This window comes from Adiantum capillus-veneris, chromosome 30 (genome assembly GCF_014529385.1).
Source record: "Adiantum capillus-veneris isolate H3 chromosome 30, ASM1452938v2, whole genome shotgun sequence".
NCBI lineage: Eukaryota > Viridiplantae > Streptophyta > Polypodiopsida > Polypodiales > Pteridaceae > Adiantum > Adiantum capillus-veneris.
Window position 1 is genome coordinate 112,921,041 of NC_140960.1, and position 25,077 is coordinate 112,946,117.

General features: G+C 41.8%; 1 protein-coding gene across 1 annotated transcript; it reads right to left on the reverse strand.

Annotated features, from left to right (window-relative positions):
- Nucleotides 1-20,778: 20,778 nt before the first annotated feature.
- Nucleotides 20,779-22,770, reverse strand: LOC147418625 (small ribosomal subunit protein uS2y-like). Its single transcript, XM_086506689.1, has 5 exons — nucleotides 22,565-22,770; nucleotides 21,834-22,096; nucleotides 21,555-21,752; nucleotides 21,237-21,471; nucleotides 20,779-21,154 (listed from the first exon to the last, which is right to left on the reverse strand). Exons 1-5 carry the CDS (start codon nucleotides 22,680-22,682, stop codon nucleotides 21,012-21,014), a joined length of 957 nt encoding a protein of 318 aa, XP_086362815.1. The 5' UTR covers nucleotides 22,683-22,770; the 3' UTR covers nucleotides 20,779-21,011.
- Nucleotides 22,771-25,077: the final 2,307 nt, after the last annotated feature.

The following is a 25,077-nucleotide window of genomic DNA, read 5'->3' on the forward strand; positions in this document are numbered from 1 at the left end:
AACAACTGCCATACCCAATCTTCCTTGCCTTTCTCAACAAACCCTTCTGGCTGCTGCATGTAAATTTCCACATCTAAATCACCATGCAAGAACGCTGTCTTGACATCCATTTGGTGCAACACCAAATCTAATATGGCAACCAATGCAAGAAAGCATCTCAATGTAGTCATCTTGACCATCGGAGAGAAGACTTCATCAAAGTCAATGCCTTGTTCTTGCTTAAAGCCCTTGGCAACAAGCCTTGCTTTGTACTTTGGTTGGCTATCATGAGCGGTGATCTATACCTGTAAACCCATTTACATGGTAGAGCCTTTTTGCCCCGTGGTAATTTAACTAGCTTCCATGTCTGGTTTTTATGCAGAGCTGTCATCTCTGACTGCATGGCCAATTGCCAATTCCCGAAGTCCTTCATTTGCACTGCTTCCTTGTAACATGAAGGCTCATTGCAATCAGTCAACATGACATAATTCATAGATGGAACAAACCTATCAGGAGGTCGCATGACACGTCCAGATCTACGCACAATAAGTGGCTCAGGCTCAGCCACAACCTATGGTTCCACTCTATCCTATCCTTGCTCCTCTTGAGCCGTGACATTTTTTCTTGCACGTGCAAGTCCATCTTCTTGGAAGACAACTCTTCTAATCTCCTCAACCCTCTCTGGTTTAGAATGATATTTGGATTCATTAAAGTGAACATCATTGCTGTGGACAGCCTTTCTGGATTCGGGATCCCAAAGTCTGTACCCCATCTCACCAGAATTACCATAGCCTAGAAAGATGCACTTTCTACTCTTTGGCTCAAGGTTGTTCCTAAATTCCTTTGGAACGTGAGTATATGCCTCACAGCTTCATCCTCTCACCAAAAAAAAAACTTGTGGAATTTATGGTACCATGCCCTCGATGATTGGTTTAAGCCATAAAGACTCTTTAACAACTGCCATACCCAATCTTCCTTGCCTTTCTCAACAAACCCTTCTGGCTGCTGCATGTAAATTTCCACATCTAAATCACCATGCAAGAACGCTGTCTTGACATCCATTTGGTGCAACACCAAATCTAATATGGCAACCAATGCAAGAAAGCATCTCAATGTAGTCATCTTGACCACCGGAGAGAAGACTTCATCAAAGTCAATGCCTTGTTCTTGCTTAAAGCCCTTGGCAACAAGCCTTGCTTTGTACTTTGGTTGACTATCATGAGCGGTGATCTATACCTGTAAACCCATTTACAGGGTAGAGCCTTTTTGCCCCGTGGTAATTTAACTAGCTTCCATGTCTGGTTTTTATGCAGAGCTATCATCTCTGACTGCATGGCCAATTGCCAATTCCCGAAGTCCTTCATTTGCACTGCTTCCTTGTAACATGAAGGCTCATTGCAATCAGTCAACATGACATAATTCATAGATGGAACAAACCTATCAGGAGGTCGCATGACACGTCCAGATCTACGCACAATAGGTGGCTCAGGCTCAGCCACAACCTGTGGTTCCACTCTATCATGTCCTTGCTCCTCTTGAGCCGTGACATTTTTTCTTGCACGTGCAGGTCCATCTTCTTGGAAGACAACTCTTCTAATCTCCTCAACCCTCTCTGGTTTAGAATGATATTTGGATTCATTAAAGTGAACATCATTGCTGCGGACAGCCTTTCTAGATTCGGGATCCCAAAGTCTGTACCCCATCTCACCAGAATTACCATAGCCTAGAAAGATGCACTTTCTACTCTTTGGCTCAAGTTTGTTCCTAAATTCCTTTGGAACGTGAGTATATGCCTCACAGCCAAAGACTTTGAGATGCTTGTATGAGGGCATTTTGCCTGACCATACCATCTCTGGCACTGAATCCTTCTGCAAAACCTTGCTAGGAGATCTATTTACAAGATGAAGAGCTGTTGATACAGCTTCAACCCAAAACCCATTTGGCAGTTGTGCATTAGACAACATACTTCTGACCTTCTCTTGTATGGTCCTATTCATCCTCTCAGCAACACCATTTTGAGGAGGATTGTAAGGAGCAGTAAGTTCAAGTTTTATACCTTTTGACTCACAAAAGCCCTGAAAGGCCTTTGAAACATACTCTCCACCATTGTCAGTGCGTAAGCATTTAAGCTTCTTGCCACTCTGATTCTCCACAAGTGTCACAAACGTTTTGAAAACACTAAACGCTTCATCCTTGTGCTTAAGAAAGTAAACCCATACTTTCCTCGAGTAATCATCTATAAATGTCATAAAGTAAGAAGCTGCCCCTAGAGATAGGTTAGGCATAGGTCCACACAAATCACTATGAACAACTGCCAACTGTGTATCTCTTCTACTGCTTCTCTGCTTATGTGGCTGCTGTGTTTGCTTACCATACAGACAATGCTCACAGAATTCAAAATCATTAAATGAAAAGCCAGGCAAATAACCAGAACGAGACAAGATTTCCATTCCCTTCTTGGACATATGTCCTAACCGACTATGCCACAAAGAAACGTTCGGCTGCTCGGTTACATTGATTACATTTTTAGAGACATTTGATACATAAATCATGTAAAGTCCTCCAGACTTTACTCCATGTGCTACTGTCATAGAACCCTTGGATATCTTCCACATGTTTTGTCCAAAAGTGGTGACGTAGCCAGAATCATCAAGTAAACCTGTGCTGATCAAGCTCTTTGTAATTGTGGGAACATGTCTCACATTCTTCAGCGTGAAAGAAGAGCCATTCTGAAACTTCAATTGAACATCTCCAACACCTAAGATCTCACATGTCTGCCCATTGCCTAGCCGAACATGATCTTTAGTGGGCACATAAGAGGTAAACCACTCCTTGTTTGGAGACACATGAAGTGATGCCCCTGAGTCTATAATCCAGTCACTCAGTGCATTTCCATCAGATGCTGTAAGAAGAGCTGAGTCCATTGTATTCTTCAAGAAGTAGATGTCTCCTGACACTAGACTATCATCCACTGCAACAGTGTTTGTCACATTTATTTCTTGAATCTTCACTGAGGACTTGTTCTTCTCACCATAGTCTTCAGCTTTCTCTTTGCCTTTTTCTGCTTTCCATTCTCTGCAGTCTCTTTTCATGTGACCCTTCTTGCCACAATGGTAGCATTCTATGTCCCTCTTGCCTTTAGCACTGCGGGAATTGCTACGAGACTGATTCCTTGTTCCACCTTTGTACTTTTCTTTGGTCCTTCCCCTGACAACTAAGGCTGTTCCTTTGCCTTTGTCCATTGTCTTTCTATTGGTTTCTTTAGTAAGCAGACTTCCTTCTACACCTGCTATGTTCAAACCATCTGGAGGTGCAGAATTACTCAAAGTTGTGCGAAAAGTGTCCCAAATTTTCGGCAATGTGATCAACAGGAACATAGCTCTAACAGGTTCATCAAACTTGACACCTTGAGCTGACAACTGACTGTAGATTGTTTTGAATTCATTCAAATGATTGGACATAGGTGTCCCTTCTTTCATCTTCAAGTCAACAAGCTTCTTAAGCCAGTATACCTGTGAAGCTGCACTCTGCTTCTCATAAAGATCACTCAGCTTTAACCATGCTTGATAAGCCGACATCTCGTCTACTACATTGAAGTAAACGCTTTCTGCCAAAGTCAGCATAATGGTAGAAAGTGCCAATTCATCCATTTCGCTCCATTCATCTTCGTCCATATCTTCTGGTTTTATCCCCTTGAGCTTTATAGGTTTTATCTGCTTCTTTTGTACCAACACGTGCCAAATCTGCTTCTTCCACAATGGGAAATTGGTTCCATCCAGCTTCTTGATATTGTAAAGAGCAGTGTCCTGTGATCCAGCCATAGCTACGCTTCACAGTAGTTTACTTTGCTGGGAAAAATTCGGCAGAGTTTCCCCTGTAAACTGACCTCTGAACCAATATCAACCTATCAAATGAACCAAGAAAGCTTCAGATTCTGCAGAAATTTTGGTAGAGTCTCCTTTGTAAAATGGCTCTGGTGTACTAAAAATAGACCAAAAAACAGCTCAAAAAACACTGTCTCTCTGACACTGTAAGTTGCGAGTAAACCTGTCCTCCACCTGTATTGTCTCTCACTGTCCTGTCACTGTCCTATAAGCATAGACTGCGACAATGCCTCAACGGCAGTAAAGCAAAGATGTAATCCCAACTGTCTAACTCACAGTCAATACATCCTAGCTGCCTATCTAAGGGTGCTCGAGGGATCGCTCCAAGACCTGTATCACCGAAAGGATCTCAACATTCGAGAATCTCCCAGCTCAATAAAACCTCACTCGACCCTCAACAAAGGCTGCAGTAAATCTGACAATACATAGACTTCCCACAAAGTCATACATCCAGAAATTTCCCACTATATGTTGTAACCGCTGCGGCGGTTGTTTGCTGTGTGACTCACAGCCAGCAAACCCTCAACAAACATACATCATCTCTGACAATACATCCCATGTGGAAGCACCTGCAATGTCAGGATGAAATCTGGAATATCAAGCAGCAAACACAAGCTACCTGATGAACTAGTGGATGTCGCCTACAGTCTCTGTGTAGATGCGCCCGTGTCGTATGTGACACGCCTCCAAGAACTGTGAGCCGTCCTTCGATGTGTAGACAGCCACAAATCAACACTCTGGGAGTGTCGATATCCTCAGCACCTGCAGTCGTAGGCCGAAAACCCCAAATTTGCAGAGTCGGATCTGCACCCACCGAGACCACGTAGTCGAAAATGGCCTGCGCAGACCTTTGTCGAAGCCGAACGGTGGCCGAGATGACCTCAGAATGAAATTCTGAGAACACCAAGCCCTTTGGGCTTGCCCACACGATTTGGGGTCGTGTCTTCGCCTGTCGAATTTCACTCAAATCTGAGTTGGTGACTCTAGCCTCCTGCAGTGTTGCCCCGAGCCTCGATCTGAGCTCTGATACCAGTTGAAGGAGTACGAGTGGAAGTGCGACGCGAGAGAGAGTGCAAGAAGAAGAGCACGACGATATGGTGAACTCGCTCTACTGTAATGTGTAGACCATAGTGAGTTCTTATTAGGTTTTTACAAAAGAATATGTGTACATACCTAGCGGCCCGCCCACTTACCTGGGCGACCACATTGGGCTTTATACCCCAACAAAGCAAAGAATTCAAAAAATTGGATGGCTGCCATCATGCAATCAGAATATGATGCACTCATAGAAAATGACACATGGACTTTATGTGATTTGCCTCCTTGCAAAAAGGCCATTGGTACAAAGTGGGTTTACAAGTTAAAACACAAGCCCGATGGTGAGATCGATCGCCATCAGGCTCGACTTGTTGCAAAGGGTTATGCACAGCAAAAAGGCATTGATTATGAAGAGACTTTTGCTCCCACTTGTCGTATGACTACTGTGCGTTTTCCATGTGCATTGGTAGCTCATTTTGGTTGGGATGTACATCAATCAAACATTGTTACTGCTTTCGTGAATGGTAACATATTTGAGGAAGTTTATGTAACGCAGCCTCGCGGTTTTGTCATAAAAGGACAAGAGAACAGAGTGTGTAGATGTAAGAAGGCTTTGTATGGGTTGAAGCAATCTCCTCGTGCTTGGTATGAAAAGCTGACACTCATTTGGTGAAACGAGGCTTTCGTAACAGTCCAACAGAAAGCACATTGTATGTAAAGCGTGAGGATGATGTACTTCTCATTGTGGTTCTTTATGTCGATTATTTGCTGATCACTAGACCAAATGAGAGACATATTGCTGAATTTAAGGCTGATTTGAATGCTACTTTCAAGATGAAAGATTTGGGGCTGTTGCATCATTACTTGGGTATGAAGGTGGTATTGCTTTGTGTCAGAAAAGTTACATAGAAACATTGTTATGTAAGTTTGGACTTGAGGATTGCAAACCTATTGCCACTCCCATGGAAACAGGTTTGAATTTGAGTCTATATGATGCTGGCGATCCTACTGATGTCACTCTTTACCAAACTGCTATTGGCTGCCTCATTTATGTATGCAACACGAGGCCAGATATTCAGTTTGCAGTCTCACAAGTCAGTAGATTTATGCATAGCCTTTGGCAGGCTGTCAAGAGGATTTTCCGCTACCTTAGTGGCACTTTACATCTTGGCTTTGTTTTATCCCAAGGGGGGATCATTGCCGCCAGACTTACATGCTTTTTCGGACTCAGACTGGGCTGGTTGTTTTGACACGCGAGTGTCCACAAGTGGTTTTTGTTTCATGCTTGGCAGTTCATGTATATCATGGTTGAGCAAGAAGCAACCTACTGTGGCCACTTTGAGTTGTGAGGTTGAGTACAGGGCAGTCTTCACAGCTACGGTTGAGTGTGTATGGCTCAGACGCCTTATGGCTGATTTGGGTGTTGGACAGGACACTGCCAACACTATCTACACTGACAGTCAGAGCGCATTGGCAGTTGCGAGGAACCTAGTTTTTCATGCTCGCACAAAGCACATTGAGGTGCATTACCAGTATGTCAGGGAGAGGCTCCCAGCAGGAGAGATCAGCTTGGCTTATGTGCCAACACAGGACAACCTTGCAGATCTTTTCACAAAGGCATTGTCTCGTGAGAAGCTTGAAGCTTTTCGCAAAGCTTTGGGCTTACTCCCCTTTGTGGACTGATCATGTCCTCAGGGCATGGCACTTCCCTTTACTCATGTGCCAGCTCTCGTTCACCGCATCACTCCAGGGGGGATTTGTTACCATATACATGTGGTAGTGATGTGTGTGAACACATTAGGACTTCCGGGGCATTTCTTCCCTCTTTAGGAGGTTTTTTCCCCCGTGCATTGTATATACTCCCATCACTCTAGGGCTATCTATCTTTCCATTGCATACTAAGAAACACACTCTCTATTGTGTGCCTTGAGCTTCCTTCGTCTTCTCCAAGCTGTGTGCGTTTCTCTGCAACCCTAATTCCAACAAAGGTAAAAATCTAAGTCAATATATATGTTGGCTTCAATAGCCAAAATCTACCATGCAGGTTATATTATTCAAGGTGAGCACTTCCAGTATAACCATCAAACCCTACCATTGAGACCAAAGCAGGGGTCAAATGTGTGTGAATCTAGGATAAAGCAGCCCAGGCAAAGTAAAGTCACCAAGTGTGTGTGGGTTTGTGTGTGTGTGTGTGTGTGTGTGTGTGTGTGTGTGTGTGTGTGTGTGTGTGTGTGTGTGTGTGTGTGTGTGTGTGTGTGTGTGTGTGTGTGTGTGTGTGTGTGTGTGTGTGTGTGTGTGTGTGTGTGTGTGTGTGTGTGTGTGTGTGTGTGTGCGTGCGCACGCGCGCGTGTGTGTGTGTGTGTTAACCAGGATGGTGTTGATAGTAATGTTTAGTTTTTAACTACACACAAATTAAATATTAATATGTATTCATTTGCAATTTCTAAAATAGTTTTTGTTATAATTTCCAAGCATCAAAGCTCACAGAAGGAAGAGACCAAAAGTAGATCTGAAGTGTTCGTTTGGGCACCAGCATACAGCTTCATCTTCACTGTAGTTGTTAATAGGTTCAAAGAAGATAAATATCAACTTCAATGAGCCTTTAGATATTATTGGTGTGGTAGCAGAGGAACCACCCTTGAACTGAGATGTGGATGCTCTAGAGGTAGAGTCAGAACATTCTGCAAGATACTATTTTCTAGTCTTATAGAAAACCCTGATGAAATCGTGGAGGAACAAGGTCTACCACCAAATGAGCAAGAGGATGTTGAGAAGGAATTGGAAGAGATAGAGGACACTATTGACTTTGAGGTAGAAGCAAAGGAGGTTGAACAATGAAAAATGATACCCGTGAAAACATCAAAAATCACTCTACCCTTGGATGTGACTTGATTTAATGAGAAACAAGTTGAGTTAATGCTTCTTGGTGTGCAAGAATTTAGATTTGGAGATAGGGCATTTATTTTCCTCCATGACATTCAAAGTATTTTTTGTCTGCGGGAAGACTTTGCACTAGGCACCATCTCCAAATTCCACGAGGAGAGGAATCGCTTTGTCTTTGAAGACAGCAGTGATGATGAAGCAATGGAAACCTTAAGCAACCCACTAGAGTGCCTCAAACTATGTTTCCAGAAAGCAAAAAATTATAAGGAGACACTCCCTGATAAGGCCATCTTTCAATCAGTCAGGAATAGTCTAACGTCCTCGCAATGAAGAAGTGGAGGAATGGTATCAATGCTTAGCACAAGAGTCAAGCCACTTGGTGGACCTATGGAAGGACAAACTATTGATGCAAGATGAGAGCTTCATGGTAAACCCTCCCCCCCCCCCTGTCTCTTTTTGAATCTGACACTTAATTTTGGGTGGAGTCTGTTAGGAAATAGGACGTAGCTAAGTAGATATTAGAGTAGTTAACTTTATGGAGAGAGATAATTTTCACACTCGAGAGTTTATAGAGTAGAGAGAGAGAGAGAGAGAGAGAGAGAGAGAGAGAGAGAGAGAGAGAGCACACAATATATGTGGTTCACCCAATGTGGGCTACATCCACGGGAAAGTAGCCACTCAATCGGCTTTAGTACTTTAAACTAGAAGTAGGTTACAAAGGTTATACCCTTAATGAAGCTCACACCTTGCTTTCCCTCTCACCACCTCACACTCACCTTGTTTCATCAACTTCACAATGCATTTTCTGTGTAGAAGAGGGCTCCTTTTATAGGCTAAAAGAGTTTCCCTCTCTCATGAGAGGGAACCGTGTGTAGCTGTCATTGTGTAGACAAGTCGAGTTGAATTCTCCCATTTGCCCATGTGTGGCTGCCCTTGAGAAGACAAGTCTACCTAGAAATTGGCCACCGGCCATTGACTTCCAACCACCAGCCAACCGATTGATCAGATTTTGATCACTTTTTGGCCATCGCAACCGGCCTTAATATTCCAACAAAAAGGGAATATTTTGGCAGCTTGAGACTGTGCATGTTTTTTTTATTTTCTGGTGAGTTATTTTTCTTACGCACGATGGCTTCTCCTCATAATGGGGGCCTTACAAATGTGCATTTTTAAGAGTAAAATTACAAGGTTTAAACTAGGCTTTCATACTTAACAAAGTCCTGGATTACTGAAAGGATGACTTTCTCTGTCGTTGTACCAGAGAGTACCATGGAAGAGATGCAGCTCTTTCACAATATCTTGACAAAATCTGCGAGGTGGAATGTTGCAGGAGGAGACTATCGCAACGTTTGTTCTAAAGACATTATCCCGCTTCCTAGGTGGACCGATAGTGCCAAAGAACGCAGACAAAGTCATTCTTCTCAAAAAATATCTTTGCGAGAGAGTGTTTTGGATACAATTTTGGGTATACATGCGGTATACATGTGATGTGCCGCATATTACTACACTTACACAACAATGGCACTATCCTTAGGAAAACAAGACCCAAATGAATTCTTAGATTATGGCAAACACATGATGATAAGATACAAGGGCAATGTGCCAAAACATATATCTAAACTCTCAAAAAGTTGATACACAACTTTTGCATTGTACATGTTGTCTTAGTCACTACAAATTGAAGATTTGTACATTTCTTGTGGTGAGCACATTACCATCTATCCAATTTTATCATAATTTATAGAAGTACATATTGTGTCAAACACCTAGTCTCTTGCTCCACCTATGGTTCACATATTCCATTGTCTATGTCCACTTTCTATGGCCTTCTCGAGCACTGGAGTTGTTGAAAGCCTCAAACCGTTTAATTTGTCTTTGTTGTAAATGTCTCATTGATTGTGTTGTTGTTGAAGACTCTAATACTTTCTTTTGCTGCATGCGGTGAAGGATTCTGTGATAGAACCATTGGAAAAGCTCTTTCAAATTGTTTGTCTTTTCTTGAGGGCGCCACCATGCTGAGAGTGTCTGAAGTAGGCATTCCCGCCATGTAATGAGACTTTTCTAAACCCTGTGTATTCAATGTGCCTGGGTTTTTGTACTTTTGAATGAATTATGGCAAATGATTAAAAATGATGTGCTACAAATGAAGAAAAGTTGGTAAGCACAGACACTAACATAGTTGATTCTAATCACAAGAATGGTTTTGAAAGTACCATGTAATGAGTAATGTGAGTGTCTATCCATGTTGTCTTGAATGATTTTCTTAGAATTTGTAGGTTATCCTTAAACTTGTTGAAATCCTCTTGTGACCAATCATCTTTGTCACACATCAAAAAGAGCACATCTATGGAATGCCATACGTCAACCTTGGCGTTGCAAGTAGTTGGTTCCTGCTCCTTCACGGCTATATGCAATTTTTCCCTTTGCAGATACTGAATCGTGCTAATGTAGGTGAAGTGATATATCCTTCCACGCTTTGTTAGCTTCACATCTTTTATGTCTAGTGGTTTAGATAAGAATCTGCAAGCCTTGACACAGTCAATGGATGGTTTGGGAGGCACATCCTTCTCATTGCTTTCTCGTCCCGCTGGATTTTGACATTGCCCCCATGAAGACCCATATCTGATAATACTAGTTCAAGGGCCTCTAGAGACATCTGGCGCTCACTTGAATTGTTGATCTACTAAGAAAACCCAATGTAGAGATATTCTAACTTATCCACAATTATGCAAAGAGCATGCATTGTACAAATGTGGACATTAACAAGTCGAATTGCCAAAATTGGGCAGAAGTTGGGGTCTTCGATGAGTACGAGCCTTTCTCCACCACTTTGGGTCTATCACCTTTGTAGACTCCATGCATAACAAGCATGGAGATTTTTCCATCGCACTCATTCCACAATTATACAGACACTTCAATGTTTTGAGGTCACCTGCAAGATGCCATTGAACCTGAAAGTCTCCCCTCCCATCCACAGACAACACCTCCTTGATTCATTTGTCCATCAATTATGTCAAGAATGGGGGTTTGATTGAAGACCCATAACAAAATTTCATGGTCCTCTTTATTTAATCTACAAGATTTATCCTAATGTGTTGTGAAATGAAATGTATTATTTTAGTAAAAGGGCTGGAAGAAAATGAATTACCTCAAAAGCACCCAGCCATTATATGTTGGCTTCTGACTGAACACTGAAGTATAAAGGATCATTGGTAGGACATTTTGAAAGTGCTCTAGTCACCAATGTCACTGTCACTCGCTCTAGCTTCTTGTCTTTAAGAATCTCACATTCATCTAGCTTCAATACAAAATGTAGCACACTTCATGTCTCTTCAAATGTGACATAGTAGAACTCTACCATTCTGGTCTACAACAAAGTAAGGTCCATCTTGTGTTCATCATAAGTTGTAGTTGTTCCTTGGCCTTTGTAAGTACTTTGAATATGAAAGGGACAACCAAGGAAGTTGTTTTATGCATTGTTGAGTTGAAGTCTTTCTTTCCAGACACTTGATGTTGTTGGTAGCAGCTTGGATTTTATTGCCTTCTTCACAAATATGGAGGAGACAGACTGTTGAAAAGTTGAATACCCTCTCTTTCTCACACCAAGTGAGTCAAGTGTGCCTCGTATCTTTGTTGCAAGCAGTGCATTATGAGATATAAATCGATCCACGACATCCCTCTGCAAAACCTTAAACTCCTTGTCATGAATTATATCTTTTGCATGAATATTGCTTATCAAGGGCTTCAACGACTTCCCTACATTGGTTGTGGGATCAATTTTTTCCTTGTCTACAAAGAAATAAATTCATAAGTCAAAGCAATACATAGATAACACGCCTACAAAGAAAGCATAAATTAGTCAAACCAATAGATTGATTAGCATGTCTACAAAGAAAGCAATACATAAGTCAAACCAATAAGATAGAACTCCTCATCTCAATGATTGGATTCTTTTTTTAAGACCACATCCAAATTCAAGGTTTCAAGATTCCGTAGTATCTTCTTTAGCACACGAGCACCCAAGCTCGTATCTTTCTTTCATAAACTATGCACCTTTTCTCGTAGGACCTATAATTCCTTTGTGTGCTGCAATATGGTTTTTTGGTCATTATAATGCAAATCGGAGAGTCATAGAATGTCCTTTGCTTGAGCATGAAGCATGTATCTATGATTTTTATCTTGGCCAGTTAAAGCTTTGCAATAAGCCAAGCAACCCATTTTCTCCATCACAAGCAAGGGTTAGAAGACAGGTAGGATTTGTAAATGCAAGAGAGGAATTAGTATTAGGATTAAGAGTATTGAGGGATCCATGTGTCCAAATGTCTACATGTTGTGCTCCCTCTGCTCTTAGTCTCTCTTTTTCTACTTATGTGACTTGTGTGTTGGTCTTGCTTCACTTACATAAAGGTGCATATTGAGGATCCAAGTCAATGTGTATATGATAGTTAGGATGTTTGGTGAGGAGGTTTGAGGGTGTGAATGATAGATCCATTAGTGCTTAGTGCAAGGAAGAGGAGAAATCTAAGTGCAAGAGGGCCATTAGACTTAGTGCAAGGAAAACGAGAAAGTTATTACTGCACATTGCAATAAATGTTGAATCTTCCTCCAAGACGAGGTGCATTAAATGTGACTAAAAAGATACATTCACTCAATCATCATGATCGTTATGACTCTACCGAAAGAATCTACTTGGAAGTACACTTTTTGAATGGTTGTGTGAGGACACCTTTTCTTTTACCACACCTATTTTCTAAAGAGAAAATGCCAAAAATTATATTTTCTTAGAAGGCCATCCAAAATTTCCTAATATACCAAAAGGTAAGAAACCATTGCCTTGTAAATGGGTCTACCAATGATAGTATGCATCCAGTGTTTGGACATACAAAGCTTGGTTAGTAGCTAAGGGATTCACGCAAGACTATGGTATAGGTTTTGAGGAAATCTTTTATCCAGTGGTAAAGATGGCAACAGTGAGATTGTTTCTTGGATTAGTTTCTATAGAGGACCTGGAGCTAGTTCAAATGGATGTAATAATAGCTTGCTTATATTGTGATCTCAATGAGGAGATTTATATGCAGCAACCTGAAGGGTTTGTGCAGAAAGGCAAGGAAGATTTGATATATAGAGTAAAAAAGAGTCTTTATGCCCACCGTCAATCACTAACATATGTCCACTAGCCTTTAGTTGTATAGATATACAATTATAAGCCACACAAAACCTAATGTGTTATCGTGTGTTAATGAGAAGAAAAATGTTGGCTCTCCCTCGCCATATCTGTGTGCCATGTGCTCTCTCTCTCTCTCTCTCTTTCTCTCTCTCTCTCTCTCTCTCTCTCTCTCTCTCTCTCTCTCTCTCTCTCTCTCTCTCTCTCTCTCTCTCTCATATTTAAATCCACTCTTTTGCTTCTCTTCGCTACAAGGGTGCAGGCTTAGCCATTCAAGAGAAGTACCCTAGGCTCATGGGGAACCATGTGCAGCCATGCATTCGACTTGCTCATGAAAGACATTGGAAAAATGCCTTTTGTAAAGCAGATTTTTTTGGACGGCAAACATGTGGTGAAATTTATTAAGAAGCATCAATTCACCTATACCCTATTTTAGGCCAAGTCCCTAACAAGGCCTTCCAAATCTTTTGTGAAACCTGCCTTGCAATGGCGTACTATGTTTTGGATGGTCTATAAATTGTTGAAGCAACATTGATAGAGACTATCGCTAATCAAAGATGGTAAGGATTTATCTCCAAGTATCCAAGTTATCAAGGCACTACCCACAGATATGTGTATCTTGTCAAATCGCCAATTTTTTGGTGTAATATAGAGAAGGTATGTGGTATTAGCAAGCCTTATGTGGAGTTCCTAAGGATTGTCAACACTAAAAAAAATGTAATTGACAAAGTGTATTGGTTGATTCATGAAGCTACTAGACAAACAAAAGAATTTAACCAACTTACTGCTAGAGAAAAGGCACAAGATGTAGGGGCTACACAAAGACGTTGGGCCCAAATACATACATGTGTGCATGGGACGGCATTTGTTTTGGACCCCAAATTTCAACGACATTGTCAAGACTCTAGTAGAGAGATCATAGAAGACTTCAAAAAGATATGCAAACAGTTGCTCCCAGGCAATGAGGGTAAACAGGCTTTCCACCAACGTGTTGATTATGTTAATAGAGAAGGTAGCTTTGGAGATCCACTATGATGGAAAGAATATGGGGGAGACAAAGTGGAACTCTAGTATATGGTCACTTGAGTGTTATGGGTTGCTACCTCTAGTGGCAGTTGTGAGTGCAATTGTTTTGCCTATGATTTTATTCACTCCAAGCATAAATTTTTCTTAATCTTGAGCGTGCCAAAGACATCGTGTATGTTTTTTATAGCATGCATTTGATTTATGTCCCATCATCAATTGTAGCAAAGGCAATGCATGACCACTTCCACACACTACAGACCCATGAAAGCCTTGCTTCAAAACAAGTGAGTGATAATGAAATGGATTGGGAAGTGCCATCGGAGAATTTTGAGCAAGATGAGATTAGTGATCTAGTGCCTACGATAGATGGGTGTCAAAAGTGACATACCCTTAACTTTGTAATGGCATGCTCCTGCTTTTAAATAGAAATGTTGAGCACTCTTTGACTTGTTAAACCTTGGAGCATGAGGTGAGCTTAACCCAGTAGAGAACAAACCACAATAATATTAGTGCTCCTTTGTCTTGGGCTCTCTCTGGCAAACCTGGCATAATCTCTCCTCTGGAGGTATACCTATGATGGGTGTTGCATGTGGCATGTGTAGACCACTAACTCCTGCCAGTAGCTCATCAATGCCAAAGACATCATTCTCTAATGTAGGTTCTCGGGAGAGAGGCCCGTATCTGGCCTCGTACATTGCCATAATAGCCTTGAGCTCTGCTATCTGTGCATCTTTCTCTGCAAGCTTGGCCTGTAGAGAAGTTGCATTATCCCCTTGACTCACCAATGTGGCCCCCTAAGTAGCCATCGCCAAAATTTGGTCATGCTTTTGTTCCAAATTCTACCCACCAAACTTATCAGAGTGGTAGTCCTATGCTTGGTGAATCCAATGATGTCTCTTGTGGTCAATTCATGCAGTTTTTACTAGTTTTTGGTATATTTTCACTTTTTGATTGTTTTACCCCATTGGTCTCAATTTGTAGTCTAACTCATGGATTTCACATAGCTAATGGTTACTGCTGATTGCAACCAAACTTTCCACAATGATAGACAAGACCATTTAGGACCAACCTAGAGTCTCGAATCCATCAAAAAAAAAAATCAGATGAGAAAATGATACTAGATAGTAAGCCTAAATTTAGCAAGTCAATTTTGACCATGGATACACAATGTAGCTTTGTATGTTGATCTCTATCCACATCTACTCTTAGAATCACAAATGAATACTTAAATCACAAGTTATGACTAAAAATAGCATGTAGGTAGCCACGCCCAAAACACAAAAATATGGTGAGTGACTTACATTGATGTGTTGAGCTTTCACCTAATAACACGCTACTAATCTCGCATTGTGAGGGAGATACAAGCAAAGAGAGCACATATAGTAAAACACAACACATGAGCACTCAATTCATTATCTCATATAACGTGGATTCATTTTTCAAGTGTTGGCCTTTATACTTTACCAATGGTCAAAATCAGGTCCTCTAGCCAATATGGCTCATAAATTTGGGAAACTAAGTGCTTCAAATAAATGATTTACAAGTTGGAATCCATCGGCCTTGGTCTAATCAGTAGAAGCTCGCATATACAACCGTAATACTGGACAAATTGTGTTGACACCCAGAAAGTGGTCAAATCTAGGGAATGCAAGCCTGTATGAAGATGATGCAATGTTTGTGCAAGGATCTGATGCAGATAGGTACCAACCCCTATGAAAATTGGATGTTGTATGTACTTTTAGAAGGTCGAGTCATATGTTTTCTCCATTTAGGGCGAAGGGCAAGTCTTCATAAAGCAGCAAGAGGATGAAGATATGGAGTCAACTTATGGCGATGAAGACAATGACACGAATTCAAGCTTCTAGGAGTCAGACCTTAATTATAGCGAGGAGGATGATTTCACATCCTTTGATGAGCAGACAGACACGGATGACTATGTTGGCAAGGGTTAAACATCTTCTTGGTGAGCTTGATGATATGATGGTAGGTCATGTGAATGAGGAGCAAATGAATGTGCCCAAGCTTGCGAATGTGCCATAGGCATGCAAAGAGGGTATGTGGTACCATATTGATGGTTTTGCTCATGGAAGTAGCAGTGGAGTATGCTATGGTTGTGCAGCAAGTGTAGTATTTTTCCAAGAGGGATGAGGCCGCATCCATTATGAGGAGCAATATGTAGAGGACGTCATGGTTCCACATATGCCTTATGGCTATGAAGAGACGGAGACAAGTTTTAGCTTTGGGAAGACAAATAGTGATGAAGAGGAGCACCGTGAGTTTACTTGCTCTTATGAGGAAGGAGATGCTAGTGATCTTGTGCTCCTTGAGGACAGGATAGATGAGGTTGGCATGCAAAGGGTTGTGGTTGAGAAATCTCGCTTTGTTTGTGTGCAAAGCCTTGAAAATCTAATCTTTGAGGATCTTACAGATACGGAGTCAAGCGCACATTCTATATCAAACTGAAAAGCCTATGGTTGAAGAGTTGCAAGAGCAACAAGTAGGTTTGGTCTTGCAGGAAAAGAAACACAAGTTGTGGTTTAAGCTAAGCTTTTAAAGGAGGTATGTGCTTCATGGTTGATGGCTATGCTTGTAAAAGCAACTTTGCAATGGGTCATCCATAGGTTACATGATTTTTTTGGGGACGTTTCTTGCAGGTAAACGTCTTCACTACATGGGCGGGTAGGAGGGTCAGGTATATGCATTGAACGTGTTGATATGCATACAGATGCTATGTTTGAAGCAAGCCGGATGCAAGTGACTAATTGGAGAGGTAATGAAGTGTTGCATACATGTTATGTATGCCATGTGCTATGTGTTTGGATAAGGCAATGCATGAGATTGTTGTAGATGGGTGGCTATGCTAAGAGCCATTTGTTTGATCCGAGAGATTATAGTTTTTGTTTATAGAATGTGTTAGGAGGTTGGCCGTTTGATACAAGTGAATGTAAGAAGGTGATGCGAGGTGGGAAACCCACCTTGTTGTGGTCTTTTGGAGCCATTAGTAAATCATTGTGCATATAGTAAAAATTTGGCTTATCTACAATGACAAGTTTTAATAAGAAAGTGCATGATTGAACATAAATGTTCAACAAAATGTTGTTACAATTGAGTGTGAGTATCCATTGATGAGTTATTCAATCAACTGCGATACTTTTCTAAGATTGATTTATGTTCCAATCATTTGTGCTTCTCGCCTTGTGACATTATATGGCAAATAAAACATGGTTTGCGATGGCAAATAGAACAAGGTTTGGACATTTTCAACTTCTAGTTATGCCATTTGGACTAACATACCCCATGAACTTCTATGGTTGTTTCAGAACACAAAGCTTTTCAACTTGTTTAACACTCCATGGTGATGAGTGCCTTTTCACCAAATGGTGGCATGTAAGATGTATCGAATGCTTGCATTGACCATTAGAGAGTCTCATTACCAAACAGTGGCACCTAGGATGATTGCATGCATGCATCGGCAATTAGTGCTTTGAATGTGCATTTTCACATTTAATCAGTTTGTGCTACAAAGTGAGAGTGTGTGTGTGTGCGTGCGCGCGCGTGATTAGTTTTAGGCTAGGTTCAAACTGCACTTTTGGTGAGTGCAAATCACGTCTTGCATCAACTCTAGGATTCACGTTGCAAGTGGACTTCCCCCTCCTCTCTCTCTCTGTCCTACGCCGACTCCCAACTCATGGAACACGTCCATTGCACAATCTGAAGCACCCTTCGTCACACTAATTTCCCATTCTTAAGCAAGGACTGTTTAAGATGAAGCTTTCCTGATCCTAGGAGCTAGACAACGTTGATCGAGAGGCCACAAACAATAATGAATTCGTACCCCTAGCGCCATGGAACTACTTAACTTGTCAACACTCTTTAGAAAGATTACAAGTTTTTTAAAAATCATTAAAAAAAAAATTTGCAAAACTCACAATTGTGAGTGAATTATATTGATCAACCCAAAAATTACAAGGTCTTGTCATGCTCGTGTTGAGCCATGACATCATCCAAGGACCATGCTTACATCGGCTATCAAGACAACCACCCTTACCAACCTGCCTCCTTATCCTTAATACACAAGGTCCATAATCATGTTCTTCTGAGATCTTTTAACTATTGATAGCCAAGATTTTCCCTCGTCCTAGGCATTCCATATGCTGACAACAAGGCACAAGTAGTCCTAAACCAATCCTCCTAGTGTTTGCTTGCATCCGAACGTCCATATTAGCACTATGCTTTCTTGTATAATTTCTACGAAGCTTGCCACCTCAAAACCTCCTTCAAACACACAACGGTTCCTTGTCTGCCATACATTATGTAAGAGGTACCTGACGATTTGAGTGTTGATGAGGAGGGCAGGACTACCTGAATTTACCTCCAAGGAATAGATCAGTCTTGAATAAACTAATTTTCCATGTTCTTTAGACCCACTTGCATATTTTCCCTACGAGGCCTTTGATAGTTGGGCATTCCATGAATAGGTGGCCAGATCTTCAACCTACACCCCAAGCATCAATCTAACCCAATCCCTCTCCTGAATTTTCACCTCCGTCGATAGAGTACCCTAAATTACCTTCCCATAAAAATACCTTCATGTGTTGCGAAACCTTTAGCTTCCAGATGCTCTCCATTACTTGCTCCCACCTTTCCTCAGGCCATTCTTCTTTCGATATCTTGTTAAGGGGGCTAGACCGATTCTTGTTAAGGGGGCTAGACCAATTCTTCGTATGCATCATTGTATGATATATGCCTTCAGGACGGGGTTTCCATAAGAGACTGCTTCCGGGCCATTTCCAAGCATTCCAATCATAACTCCAAATCACACATTGGCATCACTATATTGTCAATCTCTTTCATCACTTTGTGAACAAGCAAGACCTCCAAGCTATTAAGTTGGTACTGAGTAACCAAAAGGTCAATGATTTTCCAACTCTTGTTGCCACTGTCCCAAGAGAGCCCAAGTCTATTCATACCCTTATTATTCAACTTCCTAGTTGTCTCTGTCCAATAGGGAATTTGTGACGAATCTACTACTTTGGAAGGCCAAGGGACTTATGCAAAATGGAGTTCTTGAAGTATCTAGTTCCTTTCCCCCACTTTAAGACTCCTGCTGCTCTATTGCATTTTTTTACCAATTATAATTTTAAACAAACCAACCTGTGGCCATCTATTTATTAATGAATGATTTTGTGATAGAAAGAAAGCACCCCAAATAACCTGCTTTAATTTGGAATCTGGAGATGATAAACTCTGGTATCCTTTTGCTACACAATTAGCCACAAGGACTCTTTTCGCACTTGATCACTAACAAGGTGCTCACTCACATCTGCCAAACCTGAATTCAAACAGGCAAACTTGAAAATGATGTTCAAGGCCAGAGCATTGACCAAGGAGCAAAACATATCTCCTGTCAACTCTAAAATAGATTTGAAAACTTGACTCTTACGCTCGTTTCACCCAATAAGAGCAAAGACTTACACCAGTTGAATCATCCAAAATTAAATCTATGCCCCATATTCAGTAGAGCATAGCAATTAGAGTAAAAGTTGAAGGTTTGACAAGATCATTGGTTCAATGATGCACAAAGATTACAATACACCCACTCCATAGCCATTATGCCACAATGCTTGCACCACCAGCACCACCCAAAAATCATGTCCTCAAATACTATTTGGGACAACAGTGTAAAGATCTAAACAAATTAGATGACCAAAGAAAACAAGGTGCAAGAGAAGCAACCCTCCAAAGCACGCCTACAGCATAAATAGGACACTGAGCAGCAAAATCTTACTCCCATTGCTTTCTCAACTGTCTCTGAATAATAACAACAAAATTGTAGTGTTATAACACGAAATCTGCAGTGCTTTGCCAGGTTTACAATGGCATCTTCTCAGTCCACTCAAGACTTACGAGCTTGAGCAACATTACAAAATTAAGAGCATCAAAGCAAGAATGCAAGCACTTCTTAACCAAGACTTCCAATGCCACAAAATTCTGCAATAGCCAAAGGGACAGAGTTGTGGAAATACCCAAGGCATAAGACTTGGAAAACCTCCCATGTCCACCTTTCAGAGCAATGAGAAAAAAACTTGAAATTCCAGCAATCAAAATGGAACCAAGCAAGAATACAAAAGAGAGAAAGTCACAAAGCTGTTCAAAAATATTCCGAGCGCTGCTGAAAAGAAAGTCACGTTTGATGATCAGTGAGACCACATAGACAGTGCAGAAGCTGCGAACACGAAAATACTTACAACAAATACAGAGAAGGAAACAAAAGAACCAGCAAAAATATGGCACTCTGGTGGTACATACATCAACCATAGCAGATCAGAGAATTGAGAGCTACAGGCCCCACATGGAAAATAGAGGCTGCAATAAGAATCAGCTGGAGTAGGCCTTCGAGTCTGACAGCCAGCAGGCTACAAAGCAGCAGCAAAAGACAGCTGCTGCCTAGACGCTGAACACTCTTAAAAGTGGTCAGTAGATCAGCAGAGCCTGCTCCATGAGCACACTAAACGAGTATATGAACTTGAGGCCTCAGAATTGGCTAGTGTGCTGTCATAGAAGGGCAATTCAGTCGAGAATGAAATACTACAGGCACAGCTATGAACCTTACAAGAAGGCCATGCAAAAACAGCCTTGATAGACATTTCCAAAACAAGGACGCACAGCAAGATCTACTACACATTACAAACAAGTAGCTCGAGAGACTATCAATGATCCTTCGCAGCCCACCTTCGTGAGGGGGCATTTATCACCCTGCCTGCTTACTAAAGAGCAACATAGAAGTCTGAATAAGGAAGCAAGAAGGAAAAGCTCCTCAAAAGGAAATAACTATATTGTCAATATTACATCGCATTACTCATTTTCAGAGACAACAATCAAAGGTAGCTAGAATCAAAACTTGAACCAGCAACTTTTAAGAAAGTTGCACCTCGTGACTAAAGGACAATCTAGAGTTCAAATATCTCCGAAAGCACAGCTCTTGCTTTTATCCAAGGCCAGTCAACTCAAGACTACAAAATTGATAATAATGAAGATTACTGAGGAGTGGGATTCCAGTCAGCAGGAGCAGAATCCCATCCAGCTCCAGAAGGAGCCATGCCCGCAGGATAGGTGCCAGTCGGAGCCGGGGCAGGGGCAGGTGCAGGAGCAGGAGCAGCATCCCATCCTTGGGCAGGAGCTGAACAAAGTGGCAATTCAATATCAGAAACATGTCTCTTCAGCACAAGCAAAATGTTAAAACCAGTCATCATATAACATACCAGCAGCTCCAGTCCACTCTTGAGCAGGGGCCTGCACCGCAGCAGCTGCTGCGGCTGGCACTGCTGGCTCCCAGTTTCCAGCATCACCTCCCTCTCCCCATTGGTCAGGAGCTGCTGCGACGGCAGCAATTGTAGGAGGCGCATTATACTCTGTAGGTGCAAATTCTGGTGCAGCACCTTCCTCCTCCTCACGCTCCTTGGCTTCCTCTGGCTCACGATAGAAGAACAGATCCACCTAGACAATCCATGAGCTTACCATGAGAGCCAGAACAAACAGACGCAACATGACAGAACTACCATGACGTTGAACATGACTACCATGACATCCCACGGCTGGCGTGGAGAAATAGTTCCCCTCATCTGGAGAACCATGCGAGCTAGCATCCAAAAAAGACAACCGATACTGTGCTTCCCCTTGTTATTAGCAGGGATACCAATGTCCACATGGCGCATGGGGGAATCTGTGTCACAAAATGCAATAATAGGGATGTTTCCAAGCGCAGCCTCTTTGATAGGCTGAAAAGCAACCAAAACCCACTAAGTGAGGAATGACAGCATTCGAGCCAGAAAAGGGTGCTGAAGTAGAAAACTACCAACCTGATGATCAGTACGTGGGTCTGTCAAAATCAAGAGCCGAGGCTCACAAAACGTGTTCTGAAGCTGATTGGTAAACGTTCCTGGAGTGTGACGTCCAGCAATTGCCTGAGCACCAGTGTATTGAGCGAATTTTAATACTGCCCTCTGACCATAGGGCCTGGCAGATTGAACAATAATATCCTGAGGATTTTCAATAGCGACAATCACTCTCGCTGCCAACTCCAGCTTGTCCCATGTTTTTCCTACATTGATGATAAAAATTCCTGGAAAACACAGAAAGCAAAATAAATGAAATGGCTCTTCGAAGGAGAAGAAACCGCGACCAATTGGCTGAAACTGAATAAATGCATGTCAACTCTCCATAGACAGACGATGAAGCCTTGTACTGCTAGGTCAAAAAGGCACAACCAGCAGCACTGGCTTGAGTTCAAACTTGACAACACAGAGGCAATTTTCGTCCTCCAAAGTAGGCATTATTCCTTGAGAACGCTGACTGCTGAAACTAATACAACAACGTCCCAATTCACCAACTTGCCCACTCCCGTCCGGAAATTAAACCGTATCAGACGACAAATCGTAACTTTAGAATGCCAGTGATACTCCAACGAACCAAATGCCCTCCACTATATACACAGAGACGAACAGATAGCACAGAATGCAGCTGCACACGTAGCGAAGCGTCACTCACAATTACCCTATCACGGGTACTGGCAATGAAGGGAAAAGCATACCGTCAGATCGACGCTTCCACACGTAACGCTCCATCTGAAAATCGCAATTCTTCGTGCCGAGGTGCACATCGGCAGCAAGCATCATTTGGATATCGGCTTCCTTTTGAGAAAGCACCATGGCTGCTGCTTGACCCGGCGAGCTACGATCGCAGGAAAACGCAGACTAGCCTGCTCTCTCCTCTGCAAAAGAAACACAGAGTAGGGTTTTGGAGTATATCAACGCGCTCACCCTAGCCTACCCTTTTCACATTCGTTACAGCCGGCGGGCCAAATTTCTATTGTGTTGAACTGCCAAAATCGAATTTAGAGGGTCCAAAATAAGCATGAACACGACTAGTCTTGCTTGGTTCGCCTCGCCAAAGAAATTTGTTGATTTGGTTACGTATTGATGTGTTGAGGCGGTTTAGTATTCATGTGTTGTTGCGATTGAAAAACAGTGCCTTGTAGTCCAGTGGTGCGGTCCAAGCAAACGCATAGACGTGGAGATTTGGAAGTAGATGAAAAACATGTACGATTGGTTAACACAAAGTTTTGACCGTCGGTTTGTAGATCTCCCATTGTCGATTTGATCATGTTCTTAAGTACTCCTCTAGCTAGCTCATTTTTCAACTTGTAAAGGGGAATACCTTTTTTTTGCTTGTGTTGATAGCTTTGACTGCTAACCAAATTTGGTTGCCTTACCAAATGCATCCTTCTTCCAATCCAACATATCATATGCAAAGAGAAGTACACCATGGATTCAATGTGCGACATGTTGCTTTCCCATTTCTATCATTGATCTTACCAAGGACAATTTGGGATGGAATCAACTATGGTACTTTGATGCTACTCTCATGACTCTCTCTCCTCTCTTTGGCTAAATCATATTGTGTCATTGTAGCTCTCTGAAGTGAACCGTGTGGATCTCTTACAATATTCACATGTGACACATCTATGGAGTACCTTTAATGCCCTTTGAAATGAGCTCAATTTCAAGCTCCTCTTCAGCTCCTTCTTCTTCATACAAGAGTTGAGAGCCATCAGCATCATAATTGGCATGATTCCTCACATCCAAGACCCCTAAAGCTATTACCTTCTTAGCTCCCCATCTCTTAAGGTGAACTCAATCTATTTAGTGGTCACCTAGAAGAGCCATTTTCATTCTCCTCTATTATGATAATCTTAGAGAGCCCTTTGCAATGTGATGAAGGTCGATTCATATTGGAGCGATGAGATTCCTTGTCTAAGGGACCTTGCCCCATCTTTTAATCCACATCTTCATGGAAAGGCCAATGAAATAAATAGTATCCCCAATTATGGAAACAATCTTGACCCATATTAGCAATCATATGTTCAAATTTTTGATAGCTTTAAGGGGGGCACTCGTGATCCATGACATGTGACAACAATTCAAGTTCTAGTGCTTGATGCCCTTTGAAGAAGTAGGGAATCTATCATCTTGATCCCTCCTGTTGCCATCTGTAAGGTCTCTGACCCGATCACAAGAGCACCCTTGTACCACGAAATGAATACAATGGAATAAGTTACTATTTTTAGCAGTTTTCCAGATTCTGTCAGTGCCATGATGTTTAGAATGTTATAAAGCTTCAAAATGTGAATTAAAATAATTTTTGTGAAAAATTTTCAAAAATAGTAACTTTTTGGTCACATGACCGTCCAGTTTTGATCGTCTCGAAAAACTGCACCCGTATCCCAAATTTGAAAAAAATGCATTTTCGGACCCCGGGGGCTGCTAAATATGGCAGGTACTTGGGCCAGTACGCCCTAGTTAGAGCTTCGTATGGCAATTTACGGCATCAAAATCCGATTCGTATGACCCGTTTTAGCTTAGAATCAAATTTCGTAAAAATTGTCCGGGGAGGTACCGGGGGCCCGGAACTGTGTGGGAACAGGACCCATGCCACTCCAGATCATCTTTAGCAGCTAGGGGGCGCCCTCTTGCTTTGTGGGAGTCTTGGGAAAGCTGCCAAGCCTGCAACTCAGTCTCAGAACCAGTTAACCAAGCCAACCTGACACTTGGTGGGCAGAGAACTGGACTTGCCATGCTTAACTGGAGAAGCTCCCAAATGCATTTAGCAACCCAAATCGATTTTCAGCCTGTAGGAGCCTATTTAAAGACCTGCACACACACACACACACACACACACACACACACACCTATGATCACACACACACACAGTGCATACACACACACCCACATACATTGGGAAGGTGCTGCCGGATCACACACCTATTGAAGAAGAAGCTAGGAGGGAGGTGCTGCCGAATTTTCATCTCAAGAAGCTCGATTAGATCAAAAAATCGAGAAGATTACCAGCACTTAATCACGGTAATGACAGTTTAATTAATGCCATCTGAAAATCCCTTTCTCTACCATAAAAATTTCTCGTACATTATACCTATTCCTAGCCGAAAATTTCTATGACTACTCTCTAAATTCTCCTTATTCGTACTCTATTATGTAATCATCATTCCATAGCTGAATTATCAGCCATTCTTCACTCTCGATTAAT